Source organism: Mobula birostris, chromosome 2 (assembly GCF_030028105.1).
Source record: "Mobula birostris isolate sMobBir1 chromosome 2, sMobBir1.hap1, whole genome shotgun sequence".
Lineage (NCBI taxonomy): Eukaryota > Metazoa > Chordata > Chondrichthyes > Myliobatiformes > Myliobatidae > Mobula > Mobula birostris.
The window spans coordinates 134,940,505-134,965,979 of NC_092371.1; the positions used below are offsets into that span (position 1 = coordinate 134,940,505).

General features: G+C 42.8%; 1 protein-coding gene across 3 annotated transcripts in view; it reads right to left on the minus strand.

Annotated features, from left to right (window-relative positions):
• Positions 1–25,475, minus strand: part of tjap1 (tight junction associated protein 1 (peripheral)) — a 182,766-nt gene that overhangs the window by 14,976 nt on the left and 142,315 nt on the right. For all 3 annotated transcript variants that reach the window (XM_072248681.1, XM_072248662.1, XM_072248671.1), the window contains 2 exons: positions 18,383–18,490; positions 5,800–5,883 (listed from right to left, as the gene is read on the minus strand). In XM_072248681.1, the coding sequence (XP_072104782.1) occupies positions 5,800–5,883; positions 18,383–18,490 (192 nt within the window). The remainder of the gene's footprint in view (positions 1–5,799; positions 5,884–18,382; positions 18,491–25,475) is intronic.

Here is a 25,475-nt window from a genome sequence, read left to right on the forward strand (position 1 = left end):
CCAACCATTTTAACTCCAATCCCCTTTCCCATTCCAACTTGTCAGGACATGGCCTCCTCGATTGCCACAATGAAGCTACTCTTAGGTTTGAGGAGCAATACCTCTCAGTCTCCAACCTGATAGCATGAACATTAATTTTCTTCAACTTCTGGTTATTTTTCACCCTCCCCCTTCCCTCTTCAATTCCCCTCTCTGCACCCCCCCCGACCTCTTTTCTCACTTCTCTATCACCTTCCCCTGGTGCCCGTCACCTTTCTCCTATGGTCCACTCTCCTCTCAGATTCCTTCTTCACCAGTTCTTTACCTTTTCCACCTATCACCACCCACCTTCTTACTTCATTGGCCTTCCCCACCCAGCTGACTTCACCTATCACCTCCCAGCTTCTTACTTCACTGGCCTTCCCCACCCAGTTGACTTCACCTATCATCTTCTACCTTGCACTCTTTCCACTCCCACTACTTTCTTATTCTGGCTTCTTCCCCTTTCCTTTCCAGTCCTGTGAAGGGTTTCAGCCTGAAACATTGAATGATTATTCATTTCCACAGATGCTACCTGACGTGCTGTGTTCCTCCAGCATTTTGTGTGTTGCCTGAGATAATCTTGCTTTCTCTCTTCTTCAGATCTGATGAAGAGTCTTTGAGGTGAAACATTGACTAGCTTCTCTTTCCATTGATGTTGCCTGAGTGGCTGAACTCTTACAGCATTTCTGTTCATAGGCCTAAAGCTGCTGACTGGGTCATGCCACATTGCTTTAATCTCAGGAAAACAGACTGTTTTGACTTTGCTTTATCAAATGAGATACAGCACGTAACCTGAAGCTGCTGTATATACCCTGCAGACAGAGTCTCTATTTCACAGGGAAATGTGACAGTGAGCCAATAGAATCCTACAACCCTTCATTCAACTGCGCCCTCACTGTTAACAGCTACATCAACACTATCACAACTAGAACAGAGATGGTGTGGTATTAAGTCTCAAATCAAAATAGTTTTCGGTTGACTGCAAAGAGTTAACTCAACATAACCTCAATTTTTCACTGAACTAGAGAAAATAGGAAAATAGAAAATCAGCCCACACTTCTAACTGCTATTGAGAAACCAGTGGATATCCAAGGAGGAAATAATGAAGTTCTGATTCAGCCTCTAAATGGTAAAAGCTACCACCTCACTCTCTTTACCACTGGGTAGCAATGCCGTAGGTCCAAGGTATCTAAAGAATTGCAATCAAACAAAAGTCAGCAGTCAATGTAGCCCAGAAAACACAAGACTTTGTTGCAACTGCACTCTGCACAATTTGGATGATTATACAGGGTGGATTCTCTTTATCAAAAGGCAATACTCAGAAATCACCTCACAGACAGACTTCATGCTAGAATCAGAGTGGGGCTAGGAATGAGAATTTCTCAGAAATGCTAGTTTCAGGCACAGGTTAACAATGATCATGGGATGTCATACAATATTTAAATTACCCTTCATCTACTGCAGATTAGTCTAGGAGGGCTGATTATTCTGCTTCAATGTTGTAAGTTCAATGTCATTCATTGGAAAGTCTATGTGCTTATACTGTTGTGAGCAAGTGTTATTGTAATCGCCACAGGATTGAGAAGCAGAACAAACTCAATTAATCATTGGAAGGGTGCTATGGCAGAACTCAAATTAACTTCATTCTATTGTCCAGCATTAGGCAGTGCTTTGCACACTTTAGAATTTTGCTAGCTCAGATGAAGACCTAGACTACTTGGATTTCCAGAAGACGTTTGATAAGGTGCCACATAAAAGACTTACCTAGAATGCATAGAGTCGGGGGTGATGTATTAGCATGGATAGAGGATTGGTTAACCAATAGAAAGCAGAGAGTCGGGATACGTGGGTGTTACTCTGGTTGACAATCAGTGGTGAGCGGTGTGCCACAGGGGTGGTGCTGGGCCCGCAACTGTTCACGATATACATTAATGATCTGGAAGAGGGGACCCAGTGCAGTGCATCTAAATTTGCTGATGACACTAAATTGAGTGGAAAAACAAATTGTGCAGAGGATACGGTGAGTCTACAGAGAGACATAGAAAGGTTAAGTGAGCAGGCAAAGGTCTGGCAGACGGAGTACAATTTTGCTAAATGCAAGGTCATCCACTTGGGAAGGAAAAATGGAAGATCAGATTATTATTTAAATAGTAAACAATTTCAGCATGCTGCTGTGCAGAAGGACCTGGGAGTGCTTCTGCATGAATTGCAAATGGTTAGTTTGTACATCAAGCAGGCTATCAAGAAGGAAAATAAAATGTTGGCCTTCATTGCTAGAGGGATTGAATTTAAGAACAGGGAGGTTCTGCTGCAACTGTACAGGGTACTGGTGAGGCCGCACCTGGAGTACTGTGTGCAGTTCTGGTCTCCTTACTTGATGAAGGATATATTGGTTTTGGAGGCAGTGCAGAGGAAGTTCATCCGGTTGATTCCAGAGTTGAGGGGGTTAAGACTATGAGGAGAGATTGAGTCACCTGGGACTGCATGCTGGAATACAGAAGAATGACAGGAGACCTTATAGAAACATATAAAATTATGAAAGGGATAGATAAGATGGAGGCAGGAAGTTGTTTCCACTGGTAGGTGAGACTGGAATGAGAGAACATAGCCTCAAAATTCAGGGCAGTAAATTTAGGACAGATGAGGAAGAACTGCTTTTCCCAAAGAGCAGTGAATCTGTGGAATTCTCTGCCCAATGAGGCAGTGAAGGCTACCTCAGTAAATATAATTTAAACAAGGGTGGTTAGATTTTTGCATAGTAGGGAAATTAAGGGTTATGGGGAAAAGGCAGGTAGGTGGAGTTGAGTCCATGGTCAGATCGGCCATGATCTTACTGAATGGTGGAGCAGGCTTGACAGGCCAGATAGCCTACTCCTGCTCCTGTTTCTTGTGTTCTTATGCACTACGAAGCATGAGTATTTTAGAGTATTTTGTGACAAGTCTGCTAGTGACCAAATATTCTATTTTTTCTGTTTCCAATGCACCCACACCTCAGTAACCAGCATCTGCCAATATTTCATTTCACAAATCTAAACTGCAAAAACCCAAGGATCAAAACTTAACTTCACAATGATGTGCAGCAAGCCACCATTCCCAAATGAACACCAAATGGTTAGTTATGGGCAATCCTGAAAATGTAGCGAAATTTAGGCATGAAGACCACGTGGCATTCATGGAACACACACAAAAAATGCTGGTGAACACAGCAGGCCAGGCAGCATCTACAGGAAGAGGTACAGTCGATGTTTCGGGCGGGACCCTTCGTCAAGACTAACTGAAAGAAGAGGCAGGAGGAGATTTGAAAGTGGAAGTGGAAGTGGGAGGGGGAGGGGGAGATCCGAAATGATAGGAGAAGACAGGAGGGGAGGGGTGGATCTAACAGCTGGAAAGTTGATTGGCAAAAGGGATACCAGGCTGGAGAAGGGAGAGGATCATGGGACAGGGAGCCTGGAGAGAGAGAGAAGTGGGGAGGGGAGCCTGGAGGGTGGAGAGCAGGCAAGGAGTTATAGTGAGAGGGACAGAGGGAGAAAAAAGAGAGAAAAAACAGGGGGGAAATATATATATTAAATAAATAAATAAGGGATAGGGTGTGAAGGGGAGGAGGGGCATTAACGGAAGTTAGAGAAATCAATATTCATGTCATCAGGTTGGAGGCTACCTAGATACAATATAAGGTGTTGTTCCTCCAACCTGAGTGTGGCTTCATCTTGATAGTAGAGGAGGCCATGGATGAAGGAACAACATCTTATATTCCGTCTGGGTAGCCTCCAACCTGATGGCATGAATATTGACTTCTCTAACTTCCATTAATATCCACGGCCTCCTCTACTGCCAAGATGAAGCCACACTTTTTCTCCCCCCCTTTTTTTCTCTCTCTCTCTTTTCTCCCTCTGTCCCTCTCACTATAACTCCTTGCCTGCTCTCCACCCTCCGGGCTCCCCTCCCCACTTCTCTCTCTCCCCAGGCTCCCTGTCCCATGATCCTCTCCCTTCTCCAGCCTGGTATCCCTTTTGCCAATCAACTTTCCAACTCTTAGATCCACCCCTCTCCTCCTGTCTTCTCCTATTATTTCGGATCTCCCCCTCCCCCTCCCACTTTCAAATCTCTTCCTATCTCTTCGTTCAGTTAGTCCTGACAACAGGTCTTGGCCCGAAACATCGACTGTACTTCTTCCTATAGATGCTGCCTGGCCTGTTGCATTCACCAGCACTTTTTGTGTGTGTTGCTTGAATTTCCAGCACCTGTAGACTTCCTCATGTCTGGCATTTATGGACACCTTATGCTTCAGTCCCACAAAATGCAAGCTAGATTTCTCCTTACAGGTCAATGTTTCAATACTGGGCAATCAGGCCAAGGTATCAGAAATAGTTAATAGACCTTTCCCTAATTATTCCCTGGCGGTCTGCATAGAGGTCCAAGGTGGAGCAGGAAGCTGGAGAGCTAGATTTTGAAACCATGTGCTAATATGTGCACTCAATTCAAGCTACTCTCTGAATGAATGACTGCCAAGCAATAATATGCAAATGTAGTAGCAGAAATTGAGATAGTTAAACAGAATTAGAATTGAAATTGGTTTACTATTGTCACATGCACGATGAGAAGTTTGCCTTGCATACTATTGACACAGATTGCATCATTATCCAGTGCCTTGAGGTAGAACAAGTAAAACAATAACAATTCACAATCAAGTGCAACACCTACAGGGAAAACATTATCAATTAATTGTCTAGAAGTAAATGCCCCCCAAAAGGGGATTGGGGCTTCTCATTCAGTCACAAAAGAATAAGATTTTAGTCTGAAGGGGCAGGGGTTGTCAGGGCAGGAATCATCTTTTCTGGTTCTGGACACCTCTTGAACAGAGTTACAATGAAAACTGTGAAGAGTCTTTAAGTACACACATGCTGGGGAAAACTTTGCTCAATGAAAGACTATAATCACAAGAAGACCATCCTGTTCCAAAAGTAAATCAGATGTAGACAGTGAATGTGGTAGAGAATAAATACCGGCTCTCTGAAGTGAACCAGATGTAGACAGTGGATGTGGTGGAGAATAAATACTGGCACTCGGAAGCACCTGGATGGATTAATAACCATCGCCTGGTGGGAAACTTGATAAAGCCATCTCTCTGGTGAAAATTTCAGTAACTCTCTTCCACTCCCTGGAGTTGGGGTCTCTAACTCCTCATCAGTAGAGACCTGCCTTTGATCATTTACAATGGGGGCTTGGGCTGAGAAGAGGGAAACAAGACAATTGTCACCAAGCTATGACTGGGCTTCACATTTTCCATTAATTTTAATTCTGAGAGATCTTAGATTTTTGAGAAAATAATATTTCTTCTCAAACAGGTCAATTTCAAATTGCCTCAAGCTTTTGAAACACTGCTTTGACAATTGCCTAGTTTCAAGAATCAAATAGCAGAAACAAAAAAATGGAGCAAAGACATAATTCAATAGAAAAGCTATGGTGACAGAGCTCTAAATTGCATATGATCTTCTAGACTGGTGAAGCAGACACAAGCAGCCATGAAACTTGATCCTGCGTCAGTGTTTTATATTCCATCTGCAAAAGCTAAGGAAGCCTTATTCTAAGAGTCAGTCTCTTGCAGCCAAAGTAAGCCCTTGTATCTGAAAAAAGTGAAATCACAGACCAAAGTTCAGGAAGGTTTATCACCATCATGCTCAAAGAAAACAGGGCACAAAAGGCACAATGGTAACTCCAAAGGCTGACTGAAATCCCATGTTCATGAGTTCACACCCTCTCTCTGAACACAATACTTACATCTGCAAACTTGTGGTTCCTGAAATGAGATTTGTTGCACTTTAACAGTTGAACAGCAAGGTTACAATCTTGTCGATAGCGCTCCTGTGAAATAAAGAAGAAAAATTCAAAACCAAAAACAGGCAATGTTGCCTTAGACTCAACAATTGACTAGCTGCCTACACTACACACTACACAGGCCCATCACTCAAACACCAGATTCAACATCACCCGACTCATGGCCTGATATAATTGAAAGTATAAAAATGGAGACCACCCTGTCGTTTAGTCTTCAGTAGTCAAACCACATTTCATTGATTGGTTTGTATTTGTTCATGTCTGACTCTTTAACCTGGAGGACAGTGGAGGCAAGATCACTGAAAATTAGGGGATTGAGGGCTATGTAAAACTAGTAGATGAAAGGAGTTAAGGCCTGGGAAACACCAGCCATGATCATGTTCAAAGGTAGAGAAGTATTAAAGGGCCAGGTAACTTACTTCATCTCCTCTTAATTGGCAGATTGTTTTACTATTGGACTGTAAGACTACTGCCACATGTACCAAGGTACAGTGAAAAATTGCCTTGTATCCCTAAAGACACCTACATGAGACTATTGCTTATTTTCTACTGCTCTGCCTTCAACATTATAATCCAAGCAAATTCATCGATAATTTCCTCGACCTGGGGCTCCCTTTGCAAATGAATCCTTGACTTTCTGATTAATAGAGCACAATCTGTAAGGATAGGCAACAACACCTCTGCCACAATGGATCAATCCATTACAACGACGCATTGAGATAGTACAAGGGGGAACAATAAATGAGTGGAGGATAAAGTGTTACAGTTATAGAGAGTGTAGTGAAGGCAATCAGTAAGGTGCAAGATCATAAACAAGATTTAAGATTCAAGTTGTGCTTTGCCATTCTTCAAAGCACAAGTGCAAAGAGCACGAAATGATTGTAACTCCAGATCTGATAGTGTATAAAAAAACCACAATAAGCATAAAGAATACAATTTTCAAACAAAATAAGTATAAATACTTAAAATTAGCTTACACGTATAAACACAAGAAATTCTGCAGAAATCCAGAGTAACACACACAAAATGTTGGAGGAACTCAGCAGGTCTGACAGAACCTATGGAAAGGAATAGAGTCGACTTTTCAGGCCTAGACCTTTCATCAGAACTGGAAAGGAAGGAGAAGAATAAAGAAAGAGGTTTGGGCGGGGGGTGAGGGGAGGGGGGAGGTGGCGGTGGCAGAGAGATGGAAAGGAGTACAAGGTGGATGGTGATAGGTGAGGATTTCTCTAATTTCCATTAATTCCTCTCCTTCCTCCTTCTAGCTTCCCTCTTCTCTTCTCCTCACCTATCCCTTCCTCTGGCACCCTCCTCTTCTCTTTCTCCCATTATCCACTCTCCTGTCCTATCGGATTCCTTCTTCTTCAGTCCTTTACCTTCACTTCCCATCACCTCCCAGCTTCTTACTTCATCCCCCCTTTCCCCACCCACCTGGCTATCTTCCCCCTCACCTGCCTTCAATTGTCACCTTCTAGCTTGTACTCCTTCCCCTCCCTCAACTTGCTTATTTCAGCTTATTTTCCTTCCTTTCCAGTCCCAGATGAAGGGTCTTGTCCTGTACTCCTTCCCCTCCCTGAACTTGCTTATTTCAGCTTATTCTCTTTCCTTTCCAGTCCTTGATGAAGGGTCTTGTCCTGAAATGTTGACTCCTTTCCATAGGTTCTGCCTGACCTGCTGAGTTCCTCCAGCATTTCATATGTGTTACTTTATCTGATATACATAGACTGGTTGTACATAAAGTGACACAAGGTAAAGGAGTATCAGTACATAAGGTGACTGACAGGAAATAAAGTAATAGTGGTGAGTGGGGGTGTAGTGGAGTGGGTTAATGGGTGGTGTTGGTCAGTCTGATGGTTTGGGGGGGGTGGGAGTAACTAGTTTTGAGCTTAGTGGTCCCAGTGTGAGTGCTGCGTCACCTCTTCCCTGATGGGAGTGGGACAAACAATCCATGAGCAGGGTGGGCAGGATCCTTCCTGATATTGCTGCCCTTTTTTCCAGCACCTTTCTGTATGGCAGGTAGTTTGGTGCCACTGATGCACTGGGCAGTTTTAACTGTAGTGTCCTCCTGTCCACTGCAGTACAGTTTCCATACCACACAGCGATGCAGCATGTCAGGAGACTCTCATCTGCGCAGTTGTAGAAGGTCATGAGTATTGATGTGCATAGACCAGCTCTCTTAAGCCTCCTCAGAAAATAGAGATAGATTGTGAAGTCAATAAACCATCTCATCAAATGAGGGAACCATTCAATAGCTTTATAACATCAGAAAGTATGTGCTTTCAGGGTTTCATATCTTCAATCTGATGGAATAAGGAAGTCCAAGGTGCGTGAGCTCTTAAGTTATGATGGCTGCTTTACCAAGGCAGTGAGAAGTGCAGACACAGTCCATGGAAGAAAGACTAGTTTCCATGATGCGCTGAGATGTGTGCCCACCATTCTCTGCAGATTCCTGCAGTCACGGTCAGAGCAGCTGGACAGGATATTTTCTAAGATGGATTGATAAAAATCAGAGAGGGTCAAAGACTTATCAAATTTCTTTAGCCTCCTGAGGAAGTGGAGGTGCTGGTGTGCTTTCTTGGCCATGACGTCAACATGATTGGACCAGACAGACTATTGGTCATGTTCACTCCTTCGAATTTGAATCTTGATGCCAACATAGTTGATGTAGACAGGAGCATGTGCACTGCAATACCTTTCCTGAAGTCAAGGAATAATTTTTTTTTGTTTTGCTGACATTGTGAGAAAATTGTTATGACATAAACGTCACTTCCTTCTTCCTATACTCCAACTCATCGTTACTTGAGATACATTCCATACAATAGTATTACTTGCACACTTGTAGATAAGAGTTGGAGCAGAATCTGGCCATGCAACTATGACTGTATATATAGATAGTAGAGGGCTGAAGATGCCACCTTGTGGGGCACTAGTGTTGAGGATAATTGTGGCAGAGCTGTGGTTGCCTATCCTTACAGATTGTGGTGTGTTGTTCAGAAAGCCAAGGATCCACTTGCAAAGGGAAGCGTTGAGCCCCAGCTCTAGGAGTTTGGAGATGAGTTTGCTTGGAACTTGCTTAAAAGATGAGCTGTGGTCAATAAACAATGTAGGAGTTTTTAGTGTACAGATGCTCCAGAGATGAATGCAGGGCCAGAGAGGACAGCATCCAAAATAATCGTGTTTTGGCAGTTAGTGAATTACAGTAGGACAAGGTTGTCTGGGAGGCTGGAGTTAATGCACGCCATGACCAACCTCTCAAAACACTTCATGATGGTTGACGCCAGGAGCACTGGTTGGTAACTATCAAGTCAGATCACCTTGTTTTTCATAGATACTGGGATGATAGTGGTCTTCTCAAAGCAGATAAGAACATTACATTGAAATACAGAGCGGTTGAAAACTTTTGCAAATATCCCCATTAACTGATCTATGCAGGATCTAAGGGTTTGGCCAGGAACACTTCTGGACCAGATGCTTGCCTCAGGTTCACTCTCTACACAACTGATCTTACATCCACCATAGTGACTATAGGTACAGATATATTGGAGGCAGATGGGGTGGGTAGTTACATCTCATGCCACAAATCTTCCAGTATACTTCCACAGTAGCTCAGTGGTTGGCACAACGATTTATAGTACAGGTAACCTGGGTTCAATTCCCACCACTGCCTGTAAGGAGTTTGTATGATCTCCTCGTGACCACATGGGTTTCCTCCAGGTGCTCTGGTTTCCTCCCACAATCTAAAGACATACCAGTTGGTAGGTTAATTGGTGATTAGGCTAGTATTAAATCGGAGGAATGCTAGGCGGCATGGCTGGAAGAGCCTATTCCTCACTGTATCTCTATCAACCAATTAATAAAGTTTTAAGGTACGGAGAGCTTTTGCTGTACCACCCTGTAAGACCATAAATTCCAGATCCAAACCACTCAAGCCACTTCAGATCTGAAATGTTCATAATTTCCCTTTCTGCTGATGCTACTTGACTGGATGAGTTTTCTCTACAAATGACTTCAGGTCTATACTCCTTTATACCAGAATTTATTACCTATCCAATAAGGGAAATAGCTCTTTCCTATTGATTCTACCTCGGCCACACACAGTTTATTCATCCAAGAAAATGACTGTTCAGCCTCAGGACCCTTCATCAGGCCCCAAACCTGAATATTAATCATTTCTCTTTCCACTGATGGTACTTGACCTGCTGAACTTCTATAGCATTCCCAATTTTGTTTCAATTTTCTGGCATTAGTAGTTATTTTTTCTGATTTTCTTTAGTCTCTATAACCTTTCCTCACTGCAAAATCTTTCCAGCCCTGGCCAAGTCCTCAAATATTCATTGCAATCACCTTTTCTTTAATGTGGTAATCAGAACAGAACTCCATCCTGAAGTAGAAATTTGACCAGTATTCTCTATAGTTCCATCAGAACCTCCTTGCTTTCGTATTTTTATTGGAGACAAAAGAGACTGCAAATGACTGAATTTGAAGCAACAACCTGCTGAAGGAATTCAACGAGTCGAGCAGCATTCTTGGGAGGAAAGGAACTATCGATGTTTTAGGGACAAGACCATGCAATGATGATGCAGGGTTTCACTTCTACTCCTCCTACAGATGCTGCTCAACCAACTGAGTTCTTCCACCAGTTTTTGTTGCATTATATTTTTATTCCCTCAAATATAGGAAACCATCTTTCACATCTTATTAATAAATTTATTAACCTGTGCCCTGGCCCAATGAAGGAGCCATGCAAGGATCCAGCCCTCTTTCTGATATTGAGACCCTCTCAGCACCAAGGCTTTTCACCTTCCCCAAAATACCAAGATCTCACACCCCATAGCAATGAGCCTCTTCCCTCTGCCTCCACCTTGGCACCAACTCCCAGTCCCAAGCACGTCAATGGCCTTGACAGTGATTTCTTCAAGCTCATCTGCAGAAACAGCTTAATTTATACTTTTAATGTCTTTTTCCTTTTCAAGATGGATAGGGTTAGAGCTACACTCAAATTTTGGTTCTTTACAGTGTGGGGACCCGCTCCTGGGACTCACCCACCAGTTGTTTTTCCATATCCAAGCACGCGTCCCAGAAGACGAGCGCACCTTTGCAGTTCCAAGGCTTTGCAGCCCCGGGGATGAGCTGGTTCTATGCTGGTTCTGCCGAATGAAGCGTCATGGGAGAAAACAGAATATCGGGAACAGCTATCGGGGCTCTGTACTCGAACCGTGCTCACTCTCTCTTGCTGGTGGTGGAGTTTGCTGCCAATTCTAGAGTCCAAAATCTTGGAAAAGAGCAGCACGGTAAACTTTAGCACTGTAATTAAATGGGTTGTTTTGTTATGTCGCCCCTCTCACTGAGTGACACCTCTGTCCCTTTATTAGGGAGAGAGAGAGCCTGAGATATGTCAAACTGTCCAGTGAACAATTAGTTTTTGTTGTACTGCAGACCATGGTCTTGCTCAGAGGCTTTGCTATTGCTTGCTTGGTGTTTTTTTTTTTGCTGAAGTGGGAGAGAGGGAGTGTTGCTTTGCTGCTGCTTGTGCGAGGAAGGGGGGAATGGGGTGCTTTGGGGTTCTAATGTTTTTACTGTCACTCATTCTTTGGGGCATTCTTCTGTTTTCGTGGATGTCTGTGAAGAATAAGAATTTCAGTTTGTACTTGTATACATCTTGTTCAAGATGGTGCCACCAAAGAGGCACGACAGCTAACGAGTTCGAAAGCAAAGAAATTTGATTAAAAACATCACTTTTTAAATTAAATTGTGGTAAACTATCATTGCAAACAATGAAAGGGTGAGCAAGGGCAAAGTGAACTCGAGAGACGTGCCCTGCTGGTGTGCTGCACAATCAACGCACTTGGAGTTGGAGTCGGAGTCGTGCTGGTTGGAGTGGACGATTCGGAGGGGAGAAGGCAGCACAGTGGAGTTCCAATGCCCATCCAACTTACACAGGTGAGAGGGTGGATTGCTCTAAGCACTGAGCCGATTTGGCAAGGTCAAGAACGGCCTCGTCGGGACCAAAATCTAAGTCCAAAGTGAATCACCAGGCGGCATGTTCTAAACCCAGAACGATATGCCACGGAGAGGCCCAAGCCCTAATGCAAGATACAATACGCTGTTTGGACAATCTGAACACCAATAGACTGGGAAGGCAGGGTGTTGAGGGTCAGGCAAGGTTGGATTGCTCTAAACGCTGAGTCAATTTGGAGAGGTTGCAAACACTACCCCAGCAGCAAAATCTAGGCCCAGAATGATTTGCTGCAATGGGGCCCGGTTCCTAGTGCAAGGTTCAGACAATTTAAACACCGACCTAGATAGTCTGGGGCTCCTCTCTCCATGACACGAGAGGTGTGAGACTGCCCCTGGCTGCTGTGTTTCATGTCTACGAACTTTGTGGCAACTTGCTCTGCCAATATTATGAACTGAATACCGAGGCTTTGGGCTTACTCCGAGTTGCTCCAGGGATTTGTATCTGAGGACTCAACTTAGCTCGGAATGCTATTGTTGTTGTTCACTTCTTTGTTTGCATGATTTGTTTTGTTTTTTCCTCTTTCTCTGTGGGCACTGGGGTTGGTTTTATTTATTGGGTTCTTTTGGATTCCTTGCTTTGCAACTGCCTGATCATCATCATCATCATCATCATCATCATGTGCCGTGCCCAGTTTGAACTTTGACTGCCATGGCCCACACACTCCTGTTTCGGGTCAAGTGGATCAATTCATTGGTATTCATTTCCAGTTTTCTGGTTGCTGTCTCCAACATCATTTGTCTTTGTCTTCCTCTTGCTTTCTTCCCTTCAATCTTTCCCATAATTACTGTGCATTCTAACTCCTCTTTCCTAATCACATGTCCAATGAAGTTATGTTGCCTTTTCACGATCTCATACATTATTTCTCTTTTTGTGTTTGCTCTGTTCATGACATCCTCGTTAGATATTCCTTTCATCCATGATATTCTTTGCATCCTCCTCAAAAACCACATCTCTGCTGCTTCAATTTGTTTCCTCATGTTACTAGATATTGTCCAACATTCTGAGCCATATAACATAACTGGATAAACGTAACATTTCAGTACGCTGAGGCGGGTTGTCATGCCTAGTTTAATATTGGTCAGTACACTCTTCATTCTCGTAAAGGTGTCTTTTGCCATCCCTGTTCTTCTTTTGATGTCCATGTCGCACCTGCCATCTGATGTCACCCAGCTTCTTAAGTAGCAAAAGTTCTGTACTTGTTTTATGTCTTCCCCGTTTATTCTCAGCCTGCAGATAGGATTCTCCTTCTTTTTGGATATCACCATACATTGTCTTTTTGCAATTAATAGATAGACCCAGTTTTGCACTTTCTTCAACAATTACATCAATTAAGTTTTGTAGTTATTCCTCCATACTTGCAATTAACAATGTCATCTGCATATCTGAAATTACTGATGTTTTCACTACCAACTTTGATTCCCAAAATGTCTCGTATTTTTTGTAATATTGTACACATTAAATAAATCAGGGGAGAAAACACACCCTTGTCTAACGTCTCTCTTGATTTTCGTAAACTGACTCACTTCTCCATCTATTCTTACAGCAGCAGTTTGTTCCCAGTACAGATTTCTGATTAGGTGGAGGTCTTTCGAATCTAGATCTAGAGTTTTCTATAATATTTCAAATAACTTATTGTGCTTCACTTTGTCAAGTGCTTTTGTGTAGTTGATAAAACAAACAAATCTTTTTGCACTTGAATAGTTCGTTCTGATAGTATCCTTACTATCAATATTGCATTTCTTGTACCTTTGTTTTTTTAAAGAACAATGTGGTTCGTGAAAGACAATGGTACAAGAAACTGCCTGATCAGCAAACAAATCTCAAGGTTGTATAATTTATATATTCTTTGAAAATAAATGCACTTTGAATCATTCTCTGATATTAAGTGGAACTATTGAAGTCCTAGTAGCAACCCCAAGTATGAGTCTCAGAACAAACATGAGACCATGTCTCAGTCCCACAATCCAACACTGAGCTTCAATCCCAAAACCAAGCCCAACAATGAACCTGTCCCGAGCCCCAGCCCATCCCAAAACACAGTCCAAGAAAAGCCCGAATGTACCTTCTTGTCCCAGCACCAAAAGGAAGTGGCTTACTATCACTAGAAAAAGGTAATTAAAACACCAACACCATATTCCACCAAAAATTAATCAGTAAAAAAAATACAAGTCCAGTACTCTCAGCCTCAGACCCAATCCCAAAACTCAAACCCAAATCCCCACCAGACCCAAACACAGTCTAGATTCAGTCACAGTCCACCCACTCAATATACCAACTCACACACACTGAGCATTTTCTGAGCACTATAACCCAGACGCAGCAGCTCACATGGTACTTACTAGATGAAGCATGTCAACACTAACTGAAGACTGGTTAATACACACAATGCAAAGAGATCAAATGAATCAGTCTTTTTCAGGCTAGATGGATGCAACTGGAAGAGTGCCAAGGATTGGTCCTTGACCTCAACTATTAACTGTATGTTTTAATGATTTGGAGAGGCAACAGTGCAAGATATCCAAGCTTGTTGATGATACAAATATAGGTTATGAGGTTATTTGGACACTGTAACAGGATATAGATAGAAACATAGAAAACCTACTTCACAATACAGGCCCTTCGGCCCACAATGCTGTGCCGAACATGTATTTATTTTAGAAATTACCGAGGGTTACCCATAGCCCTCTATTTTTCTAAGCTCTATGTACCTATCCAGCAGTCTCTTAAAAGACCCTATCGTACCACTGTCGCCAGCAGCCCATTCCATGCATTCACCAAGTCAAGTCAAGTCAATTTTTATTGTCATTTCGACCATAACGGCTGGTACAGTCCACAGTAAAAGCGAGACAACGTTTTTCAGGACCATGGTGCTACACGAACAATACAAAAACTACACTGAACTACGTAAAACAACACCAAACTACACTAGACTACAGACCTATCCAGGACTGCATAAAGTGCACAAAACAGTGCAGGCATTACAATAAATAATAAAGACAATAGGCACAGTAGAGGGCAGTAGGTTGGTGTCAGTCCAGGCTCTGGGTATTGAGGAGTCTGATGGCTTAGGGGAAGAAATTGTTACATAGTCTGGTCATGAGAGCCCGAATACTTCAGTGCCTTTTGCCAAATAGCAGGAGGGGAGGGAGAAGAGTTTGTATGAGGGGTGCGTGGGGTCCTTCATAATGCTGGTTGCTTTATGGATGCAGTGTGTGGTGTAAATGTCTCTAATGGTGGAAAGAGAGACCCCAGTGGTCTTCCCAGCTGACCTCACTATCTGCTACAGGGTCTTGTGATCCGAGATGGTGCAATTTCTGAACCAGGCAGTGATGCAGCTGCTCAGGATGCTCTCAATACAACCTCTGTAGAATGTAGTGAGGATGGAGGGTGGGAGATGGACTCTCTGCATAAAAAAAACTTACCCTGACATCTCCTCTGTACCTACTTCTAAGCACCTTAAAACTGTGCCCTCTCCTGTTAGCCATTTTAGCCCTGGGAAAAAGCCTCTGACTATCCACACCATCATCTTATACAGCTCTATCAGATCACCTCTCATCCTCTACCGCTCCAAGGAGAAAAGGCCAAGTTCACTCAACCTATTCTCTTAAGGCATGCTCCCCAATCCAGGCAACATCTTTGTAAATCTCCTCTGCACCCTTTCCATGGTTTCAACATCCTTCTTGTGGTGAGGTGACCAGAACTGAGCACAGTACTCCAAGTGGGGTCTGACCAGGGTCCTAGATAGCTGTAACATTACCTCTTGGCTCTTGAACTCAATCCCAGGGTTGATGAAGGCTAATGCACCGTATGCCTTCTTAACCACACAGTCAACCTGCAGTGTCCTATGGACTCGGACCCCAAGATCCCTCTGATCCTCCACTCTGCCAAGAGTCTTACCATTAATACTATATTCTATCATCACATTTGACCTACCAAAATGAACCACCTCACACTTATCTGGGTTGAACTCCATCTGCCACTTCTTAGCCCAGTTTTGCATCCTATCAATGTCCCGCTGAAACCTCTGACAGCCCTCCACACTATCCACATCACCTCCCTTTGTGTCATCAGCAAATTTAATAACGCATCCCCCCACTTCCTCATTAAGGTCATTTATAAAAATCACGAAGACAGGGGGTCCCAGAACAGATCCCTGAGGCACACCACTGGTCACTGACCTCCATGCAAAATATGACCTGTCTACAACCATTCTTTTGCCTTCTGTGGGCAAGCCAATTCTGGATCCACAAAGCAAGGTCCCCTTGGATCTCATGGCTCCTTTCTTTCTCAATCAGCTTTGCTTGGGGTACATTATCAAATGCTTTGCTGAAATCCATATACACCACATCTACTGCTCAATCTTCATCAATGTGTTTAGTCACATCCTCAAAAAATTCAATCAGGCTCATTGGGGTCAAACCTGGAGTACTGTGTACTGTGAACAGGTTCCCAGCTAAGATTATACTACCACGTGGGGGAAGGTAGTTCAGAAGAAATTCACAAGACTGAGTTCTCAGATGAGAAGGTTATTGAATCATGAATAGCTAGAGTTTAATCTGATTTATTTGAGTTTAGAGGAAAGAGGAACAAGACACTAAGGAGGCATGACAGGACTGATGATCTGATGTTTTACCGAGTGGGAGAAACTCAAATGAGAGGACAGGGTTATAAGGAGACAGTCACTTGAAGGTGCAGACAGACTTCTTCCTGCAGAAGGTGATGAATTTCTAAAATTCTCTACCACACAGAATTGTGGAGGCATATTAAGAGGGGCTAGGTATTTTTTTTTAAAGTCTACAATAAAAACACACAAAATTATTTGAAGCCTGGGAAGATCAGCTATGATCACTTTTAATGCTGTTCAATTTGCTGCACACAGGCAAAGACTACTTCATAATGCAAGGTGCTGAGTAATAAACTGAAAATTAACCCACAGACTCCACCTAGTACATGCATTTTTACTGTTGGCCCACTGCAAAAGGAAAATAACAAAACAGAACCACTTTAGGTGCACTGCACATCCTGGAAAAACAGCATGCTGAGCAGTCCAAGACTTAGGTGTCATCATATCTGGTCATTTCAACTTTTGTTCCATAATCCTTCTCAGATCTCCATTACCAAGCAACAGAAAGAGAAAGCTGATAAAGTAATTGTACATTATTACCTGTGAGCAGAAGTACAACCTCTCAGCATATGACATACATTAATGTCAGCATGTGTTTATTTCAATAAGTCACATTGTTAAAGTTTACCTCTCAAATGAGATCCGCTGCAAGTCAGATCAACTAGTAGTATGAAAGAATTTGAGATTATAACAACAGCACAAATTCCTTAGGATAGTCTTATTACATTGTTCAGCCACAGAGGCAAGCTTAATCATGTCCTCACTCAATACTCATCTGTGCTGCCTCTCTGTAAGTTAGAAGATAATACTCAAAATGAGTAGGAAAAATGAATTTTTCTCATTCTGGACCAGATCCATCGAGCACTACAGTACGAATTTCATTCCCTTTAACGTGCATATTCTAGTTAGACTTCTTCTCCTCCAACTTTCCCTCTCAATGGTCATTAATACACAGAATATCAGGTTTGGGAAGTAAGCAAAATTCAAGAGCTTTTAAGGTTGAAATACAAAATCTCAATGTCAGAAACAAAATCAATATTTAACAATGACCTACCATCCCAAACAAAAACAGGCTAAATTGACTCAATGCATCTCATCTGTAAAATGAAAACTCGACATCTTTGTAGCTGATCGATTTCCAAATCAATGTGCGTTTCTATAAACCAGAGGCAACATTCAGCTAATACAAGTGGAAAAACAACCCAAGGCTTGACATAACCAATCAAGTACAGTGGTGGAGAACTTCACCACGGAAACATAAGCGAATGAACTAGGTTACATTGGCAGACTGCCTGTGCATGTCACGTCACAGTAGGCATGCCATTGCAATACAAATATCTCCAGTTAATCAAGGCCTTGGTACCCAAGAAGAGCAGCTACTGTCTGCAAAATGTTCTGGTTTAGCATTTAATTACAACAAATCCAACCACAATGTGCAGATGGGCATTTACCACCCCCATCAAGCAGCCAGATAAAAAATGCACCCATTGTGTATGAGGCAGTGTCAAGGTGACCTGCACCACTGAAATATTTAGGCATTTTAATGGAACAGGGGAAAACAGTGGTAAATATTTTATCTCATATTTTATGTGGCTTAGAGACCAACACTGTCAAGGTTTGCATAATTGTATACATTTTATCCTAGGGATGAGGGCATGCCTGATAAGATTGACCTTCACTAGCCATCTCGAATTAGCCATGGACTAATTGGCTTATTAGGCCAGTTCAGAAGGTAATACTGCCATGTATCTGGAGTTATAAACAGGTTAAAACTATCAACAAATAACTTTACATTAGTAATATCCCAGCTAGAGTACAGCAATCATAAATGTTCCTGCTTTTACAGATTAAAACCTGCCCCTGGTACGAGTACCTGGACTTACATTCAACTCCTCCAATTTGTCTATAGCAGTTTTTGAATCAAGTAATTTGTTTGTAAGTTCCACAATTTCCCAGTCGAGTGTCTTTTTTTCCAGTTCAGCTTTCTTAATCTGCAGAAATAGAAACAAATCAGGTTACACACAGAGAACAAGCTGACAATACATGTCCAGCAAGATTTATTCAGACAAGACTCAACATTGTCAATATGCGGAAATATACAGTGCCTATAAAAAGTATTCATTCACCCCTCCCCCCCCACCCCTGGAAGTTTTCATGTTTTGTTGTTTTACAACTTTGAATCACAGTAGATTTAATTTGGCTTTTTTGACACTGATCAAGAGAAAAAGACTTTTTCATGTCAAAGTGAAAACAGATCTCTACAAAATGACCTAAGTTAACTACAAATATAAAACAAAATAACTGATTGCATAACTATTCACCTCCTTTAATATGACCCACCAAATCATCATTAGTGCAGCCAAATGGTTTTAGAAGTCACATAATTAGCTAAGTGGCGATCTGTTTTTGGAGACCTGTGTGCAGTCAAGGTGTTTCAATTGATTGTAGTAAAAATACACCTGTATCTGGAAGGTCCAACTGCAGGTGGGTTAGTATCCTCACAAAAACTACACCATGAAGACAAAATAACACTCCAAGCAACTCCACAAAAAGATTATTGAAAAGCACAAGTCAGGAGATGGATACAAGGAAATTTCCAAGTCATTGAATATCACCTGGAGTACAGCTAAATCAATAATCAAGGAATGGAAAGAATACGGCACAGCTGCAAATCTGCCTACAGCAGGCCGTCCTCAAAAACTGCGTGACTGTGTAAGGAGGGGACGAGTGAGGGAGTTCACAAAGAGACCTATGACAACTCTGGAGGAGTTACCATCTTCAGTGGCTGAGATGGGAGAGACTGCACATACAACAACTGTTGCCTGGGTGCTTCACCAGTCGCAGCTTTATGGGAGAGTGGCAAAGAGAAAGCCATTGTTGAAAAAAAACTCACATGAAATCTCGGCTCGAGTTTGCCAGAAGGCATGTGGGAGACTCTGAAGTCAGCTGTAAGAAGGTTCTATGGTCTGATAAAATCTACGGTGAAGCATGGTGGTGGCTGCATCATGCTGTGGGGAAGGCTGGTGCAGGTAGAGGGTAAAATGAATGCAGCAAAATACAGGGAAATCTTGGATGAAACCTGATGCAGTCTGCAAGAGAACTGCGACTCGGAAAAAGCATTGTTTTCCAGCAAGACAATGACTGTAAGCCCTTAACACATAGGAGCAGAATTAAGTCATCTGGCCCACAGAGTCTGTTCCACCATTTCATTTTTTGGAATACATATGTCCTGCATCTTCCTCATTTTTCCCAGAAACGCACACCATTGCTATTCTGCTGACATCCCTGCCAGCAGCTCCTTCCAATTTACTTTGAACAACCCCTCTCTCATGCCACTGTAATTTTCTGTACTCCACTGAAATACTGCTACATCAGACTTCACTTTCTCCCTATCAAATTTCAAGTTGAACACAATCATATTGTGATCATTGGTTCCTCAGGGTTCTTTTACCTTAAGCTCTCTAATCGCCTCCGATTCATTACGTAACACCCAATCCAGTATAGCTGATCCCCTAGTAGGCTCAGTGACAAACTGCTCTAAAAAGCCATCTCTTCAGCATTCAACAAACTCACTCTCTTGAGACCCACTACCAACCTGATTTTCCCAATCGACCCGCATGTTAAAATCTCCCATGAGTACCATAACATTGCCCTTTTGACTCGCCTTTTCTATTTCCTGCTGTAACCTGTGGTCCAGCTCTCAGCCACTGTTGGGAGGCCTGTATATAACTGCCAACAATGTCCTTTTACCCTTGCAGTTTCTTAACTCAACCCACAAGGGTTCAACATCTTCCGATCCTATGTCACATCTTTCTACTGATTTGATGCCATTCTTTACCAGTAGAGCCAAACCACCCCCTTTGCCTACCTTCCTATCCCTCCAATATAATGTGTAACCTTGGACATTCAGCTCTCAACTACAACCATCCTTCAGCCAAGATTCATGATGGCCACAACATCATACCTGGCAATCTGTAATATTGCAACAAGATTATCCACCTTATTTATTATAATATGTGCATTTAGATACAACACCTTGAGTACCGTATTTGCTAACCTTTCTGATTCTGTATCCCTAATGATTTGATACTCAGCCTGTTGGCTACAACTAAGTCCCATCACCTGCCTGCCCTTCCTGACAATCTGACTGCACACTATCTTTACTTTTTTACCATTCGTCCTTTCCTGCGTCCCTTCACTCTGGTTCCCACTGCCCTGCCAAGTTAGTTTAAACCCTCCCCAACAGCTCTAACAAACCTGCCCATGAGAATATTGGTCCCCCTTGAGTTCAGGTGCAACCGTCACTTTTGAACAGGCCATACCTCCCCCAGAAGAGATCCCAATTATTCAAGAAACTGAAGCCCTGCCCCCCGTACTAGCTTCTCAGGTATGCATTTATCTGCCACTCCTGTTTCTACCCTCACTGGCACGTGGCACAGGCAGCAATCCAGAAATTACTACCCAGGAGGTCCTGCTTCTCAGCTTTCTACCTAGCTCTCTAAATTATCTTTTCAGGACCTCAATGCTTTTCCCTCCTATGTCATTGGTACCAATATGTACCAAGATATCTGGCTGCTCCCCCTCCCTCTCCAAAATTTTGTGGATGTGATCTGAGACATCCCTGACCCTGGCACCTGGGAGGCAACATACCATCTGGGTGTCCCGTTCACGTCCATAGAACCTCCTGTCTGTTCCCCTCACTATCAAGTCCCCTATCACTACTGCTCTCTTCTTCTCTTTCTTTCCCTCCTGCACCACGGACCCATGCTCAGTGCCTGTAACCTGGATGCTGTGGTATTCTCCCAGGAGGTTATCCCCCAGAAAAGTATCCAAAGTGGTATACTTGTTCTTGAGGGGATTGGCCACAGGGATGCTCTGCTTTAACTGTCTATTTCCATTTCTCTTGATAGCAGTCATCCCACCCTGCAAAAACTCATTTCAGGGAGGTAGCAACACCACCCCCCTCCCACCCCATCCCCCCTGCAACCCCATATCCCCCCCACTCCCAGTCAACCTCCAAGGGTGTATGTATACGGGACATTTGATTATGAAAGAACACAATTTATTTGATCACATTGAAACTATTTACACACATATATTCTTTGTTGAGTATTTCGTTGGCAGTCTCAATGCTAATAGTTAAATGCTAATGCAAACAGCTTTTCTATTTCTTTTGCAAACTTTGCTTGTACTGTGATGTGGCTTGCTTGACAGATTTCAGCATTTTGCCAGAAGTCTCAGCTTCAGAGCAGTCTGTGTCAATGAATTTGTTTATTTTGCAAGACATCAGTTTCACAAGTGTTTTGTGAGACAGCTGACTTCTGAATTCTGTCTTAATGTGACGCACCATGCTTAATGCCCTTTCTACATCACAATTAGAATTTGGCAGCACCAAAAGCAGCTTCATCACTGGCAGAACTCTTCGAATCTCAACTGCCCTGTGCTCACAGATTTTACTTTGGACAGCTTCCTCCAGAATTCATCAACTGGCAAACTTTTGTAGTTTAGCACCAGTCCTTCAAGGTTAGTTGAGACATAATCCAGGACTTCCAAGTGGAGCTGTTCTCTTGCATCTGCCTTGATCACATTTGGAAATCTCTCTGCCAAAGTCAAAATCTGCTCTGGATTCACCTCATCTTGGCTCTCCGTATTAACCACTGACAGATTTTTTAGATTTGGTCTCTCATTGGGAACTTCTCCAAGATCTTTTGAAAGCACCTGACAAAGAATCCTCTGGCATCTTTGATAAACTGCTTTGTCTTGTAAGGGGGGGATCTCTTGTGCTTCCTCGCTTAGCAGCTGTCTCCTTGCCAGGTACCCAATAAAAAGTTCTTCATCTGGGTGGTGAATTTCAGGGTTGCTCACATCTATCTCCTGAATGTTCTGTTCTCTCAATACCTTTGGCTCAATAAGTCTACTTGCTATGTCATGCAGGAGCTCTTCTACACTCTGATCCAACTTGAAGAGAATAGGTACCTTGTTTTGAAAAATCAAATTGAATTTATCAAAACATTGTGTGACATTATGGAGAAAGCATGTGTGTATTTTCATCTGGGGGTCCTTCAGCCTCTTCTGAATAAGAGATAACTTCTGATTCTCACTCTTTGACTCAAAATATGAAATAAAGTTTGGCCATTGGTGGAGCAGATGGTCCAAACCTTTTCCTAAAGAAAGCCAGCGTGTAGGACAATGCCTTTGTACTCTCTGCTGGGCAACACTGCAGAACTCTTGAAACTGTTTTAGGTCTTCTCTTCTTTTGGAACTTTTCTCCAAATAGTAGAAGATGTAAATGAGCAGTTCTTCAGGTGACATTGAGAGCTCCTTAGCAGCAGTTTTGGCACAAATGTTGACCAGGTGACTTGGACAGCCAACGCTGTGAATATGAGGGGCCTGTGCTTTCACTCTTAATAAGGCAGAGTTGTTTTTGCCAATCATCACATTGCAGTTGTCACTGCTAAATCCTACACAATTAGACCATTCAAGGCTTTTGTCATGCATGGATGATGCAATGCAGTTGAATATGTTTTCAGCTTTGGCATCATTGCACACTGGCAAGTCTACAAATCCAACTGTTACCTTATCCTGTGTTTCCTTATAGTGCCTGGCTAAAATGGCACATTCCTTCTCACACACGAAATCGTTGCTTTCGTTAACCAAAATACTGTATGGCCTTTTTTCTGTCCGAATGAACTTGAACAGATCCTCTGAACGTTCAGGTTCCAGTGCCATGTTCACAATAGCTGCTGTCTTGGTTAATGAGCAGGCATAGTTTTTTGCTATTTCTGAATCAGGAAACATTTTCCTGAATAGCTTGCCTGCGTGCTTACACACCTGGAATGGCAGGTTACTTTACTTTATTGTCGTCAAACAATTGATACTAGAGCGTACAATCATCACAGTGATATTTGATTCTGCGCTTCGCGCCCCCTGGAATACAAATCAATAGTAAAATATTAAATATTTAAATTATAAATCATAAATAGAAAATAGAAAAGGGAAAGTAAGGTAGTGCAAAAAAAACGAGAGGCCGAAGCTGTTCCCAAATCTGGCCATATGAGTCTTCAAGCTCCTGAGCCTTCTCCCAGAGGGAAGAGGAACGAAAAATGTGTTGGCCGGGTGGGTTGTGTCCTTGATTATCCTGGCAGCACTGCTCCAATAGCGTGCGGTGTAAAGTGAGTCCAAGGACGGAAGACTGGTTTTTGTGATGTGCTGGGCTGTTTTCACGATCTTCTGCAGCTTCTTCTGGTCTTGGACAGGACAATTTCCATACCAGGTTGTGATGCACCCTAGAAGAATGCTTTCTACGGTGCATCTATAAAAATTAGTGAGGGTTTTAGGAGATAGGCCAAATTTCTTTAGCTTTCTCAGGAAGTAAAAGCGCTGGTGGGTCTTCTTGGCAGTGGACTCTGCTTGGTTGGACCAAGTCAACCAAGACTTATGCTCAACGATGGAAGATGTAAAGTATACCTCAGTTCTAGTGACCTTCTCTGTCAGGCTTTGGTTTTCTGCTGAAAAGAAATGTGAAATACTTGAGCAGCCTTCCTTGTGCTTAGCCTCCCTAATATGTTGTGGTCCCTAAAAGCATAAGGTGTATTGTCTTATGCAGAAAATGTGACATTAAAATATATACTTATACTATATTATCATGGAGTTGTTTCTTTATTCATTTACAACTTTAAGCAAGTCTACAGGGAGTTTGGCCTCATCACGTAGGACATCAATAGAGTAGCTCCTTAGCAGCTAGCCAGCTAGTTTAAATAACGTTAGCTATGCTAATGAACGAATGACACCTGTTAAACTCACCTCATTATTTTTGACCCCTATTAGGCAGGGGTACACTTTAGTGTATTCTGGGGTGAGGTACGTTTTATATTTTCTTTTTTTGGAAACTCTGCCATGGCGCTACAGGACACTAAACTGAACTGATGGACAATGAAAGAGAGAGAGAGACAGAGAGGTTGACTGTAAAGCCCGCCCACAGAGAAAACTGATAGGTCTATTTAGCACAAAGAGAGACCAATCAAGATGCTCTCTCTGTCACTCTCTTGCTACATCTGTCACTCGCTCTCTCTGACTCTCTCTCTCTCTCTCTTTCACTCGCTCTCAAAAAAACCGATTTCCAGGATATTGTATATAATTTGTGGGCGTCAGAGAGCCGCTATTAATATGTGGGAGACTCCCGGAACTTCTGGGAGAGGTGGGATGTCTGTGATGGCCACCAAGCTACTTGCCTCCTGCAACTTCGGGGTGATGACTCCCCTGCAAACTTGATCAATTATATCCTCACTCCCGTACAAGCCGAAGGTCATCCAGTTGCTGTTCCAGATCCCCAACATGGTCTTCAAGGAGCTGCAGCCAGATGCACTTTATGCAGATGTAGTTCCCCAGGAGACTCTGGGTCTCCCAGTTCTCCAACATCCAGCACGAAGTGCACACCACAGCCATTTAAATGATACAGTAAGAGAGGAAATAAAAGACAAAAAGGAAACCTTAACAGACACTTTACACAGAGCCTATGCCTCTTCTGAGCCGAAGCCTCCTTTCAGCCAAAGCCTGTCGCTTCTACTCTAGCCACTGGCCTACTCCCAACAATGGCCACTCTGCTTATCCCTTCTTGTACTTTTATTTAGTTCGTAGAGTTCTGTTGACGCCGCTGATAGGCCATGTATAATGAACAAACGCTCTTGAAGCTCCCTTTTTAAATAACCACCTCATAACAGGGGGAGTTGAGTATAGGAGCAAAGAGGTCCTTCTGCAGTTGTACAAGGCCCTGGTGAGACCCCACCTGGAGTATTGTGTGCAGTTTTGGTCTCCAAATTTGAGGAAGGACATTCTTGCTATTGAGGGAGTGCAGCGTAGGTTCACTGGGTTAATTCCCGGGATGGCGGGACTGTCATATGTTGAAAGATTGGAGCGACTGGGCTTGTACACACTGGAATTTAGAAGGATGAGAGGCGTCTGATTGAAACATATAAG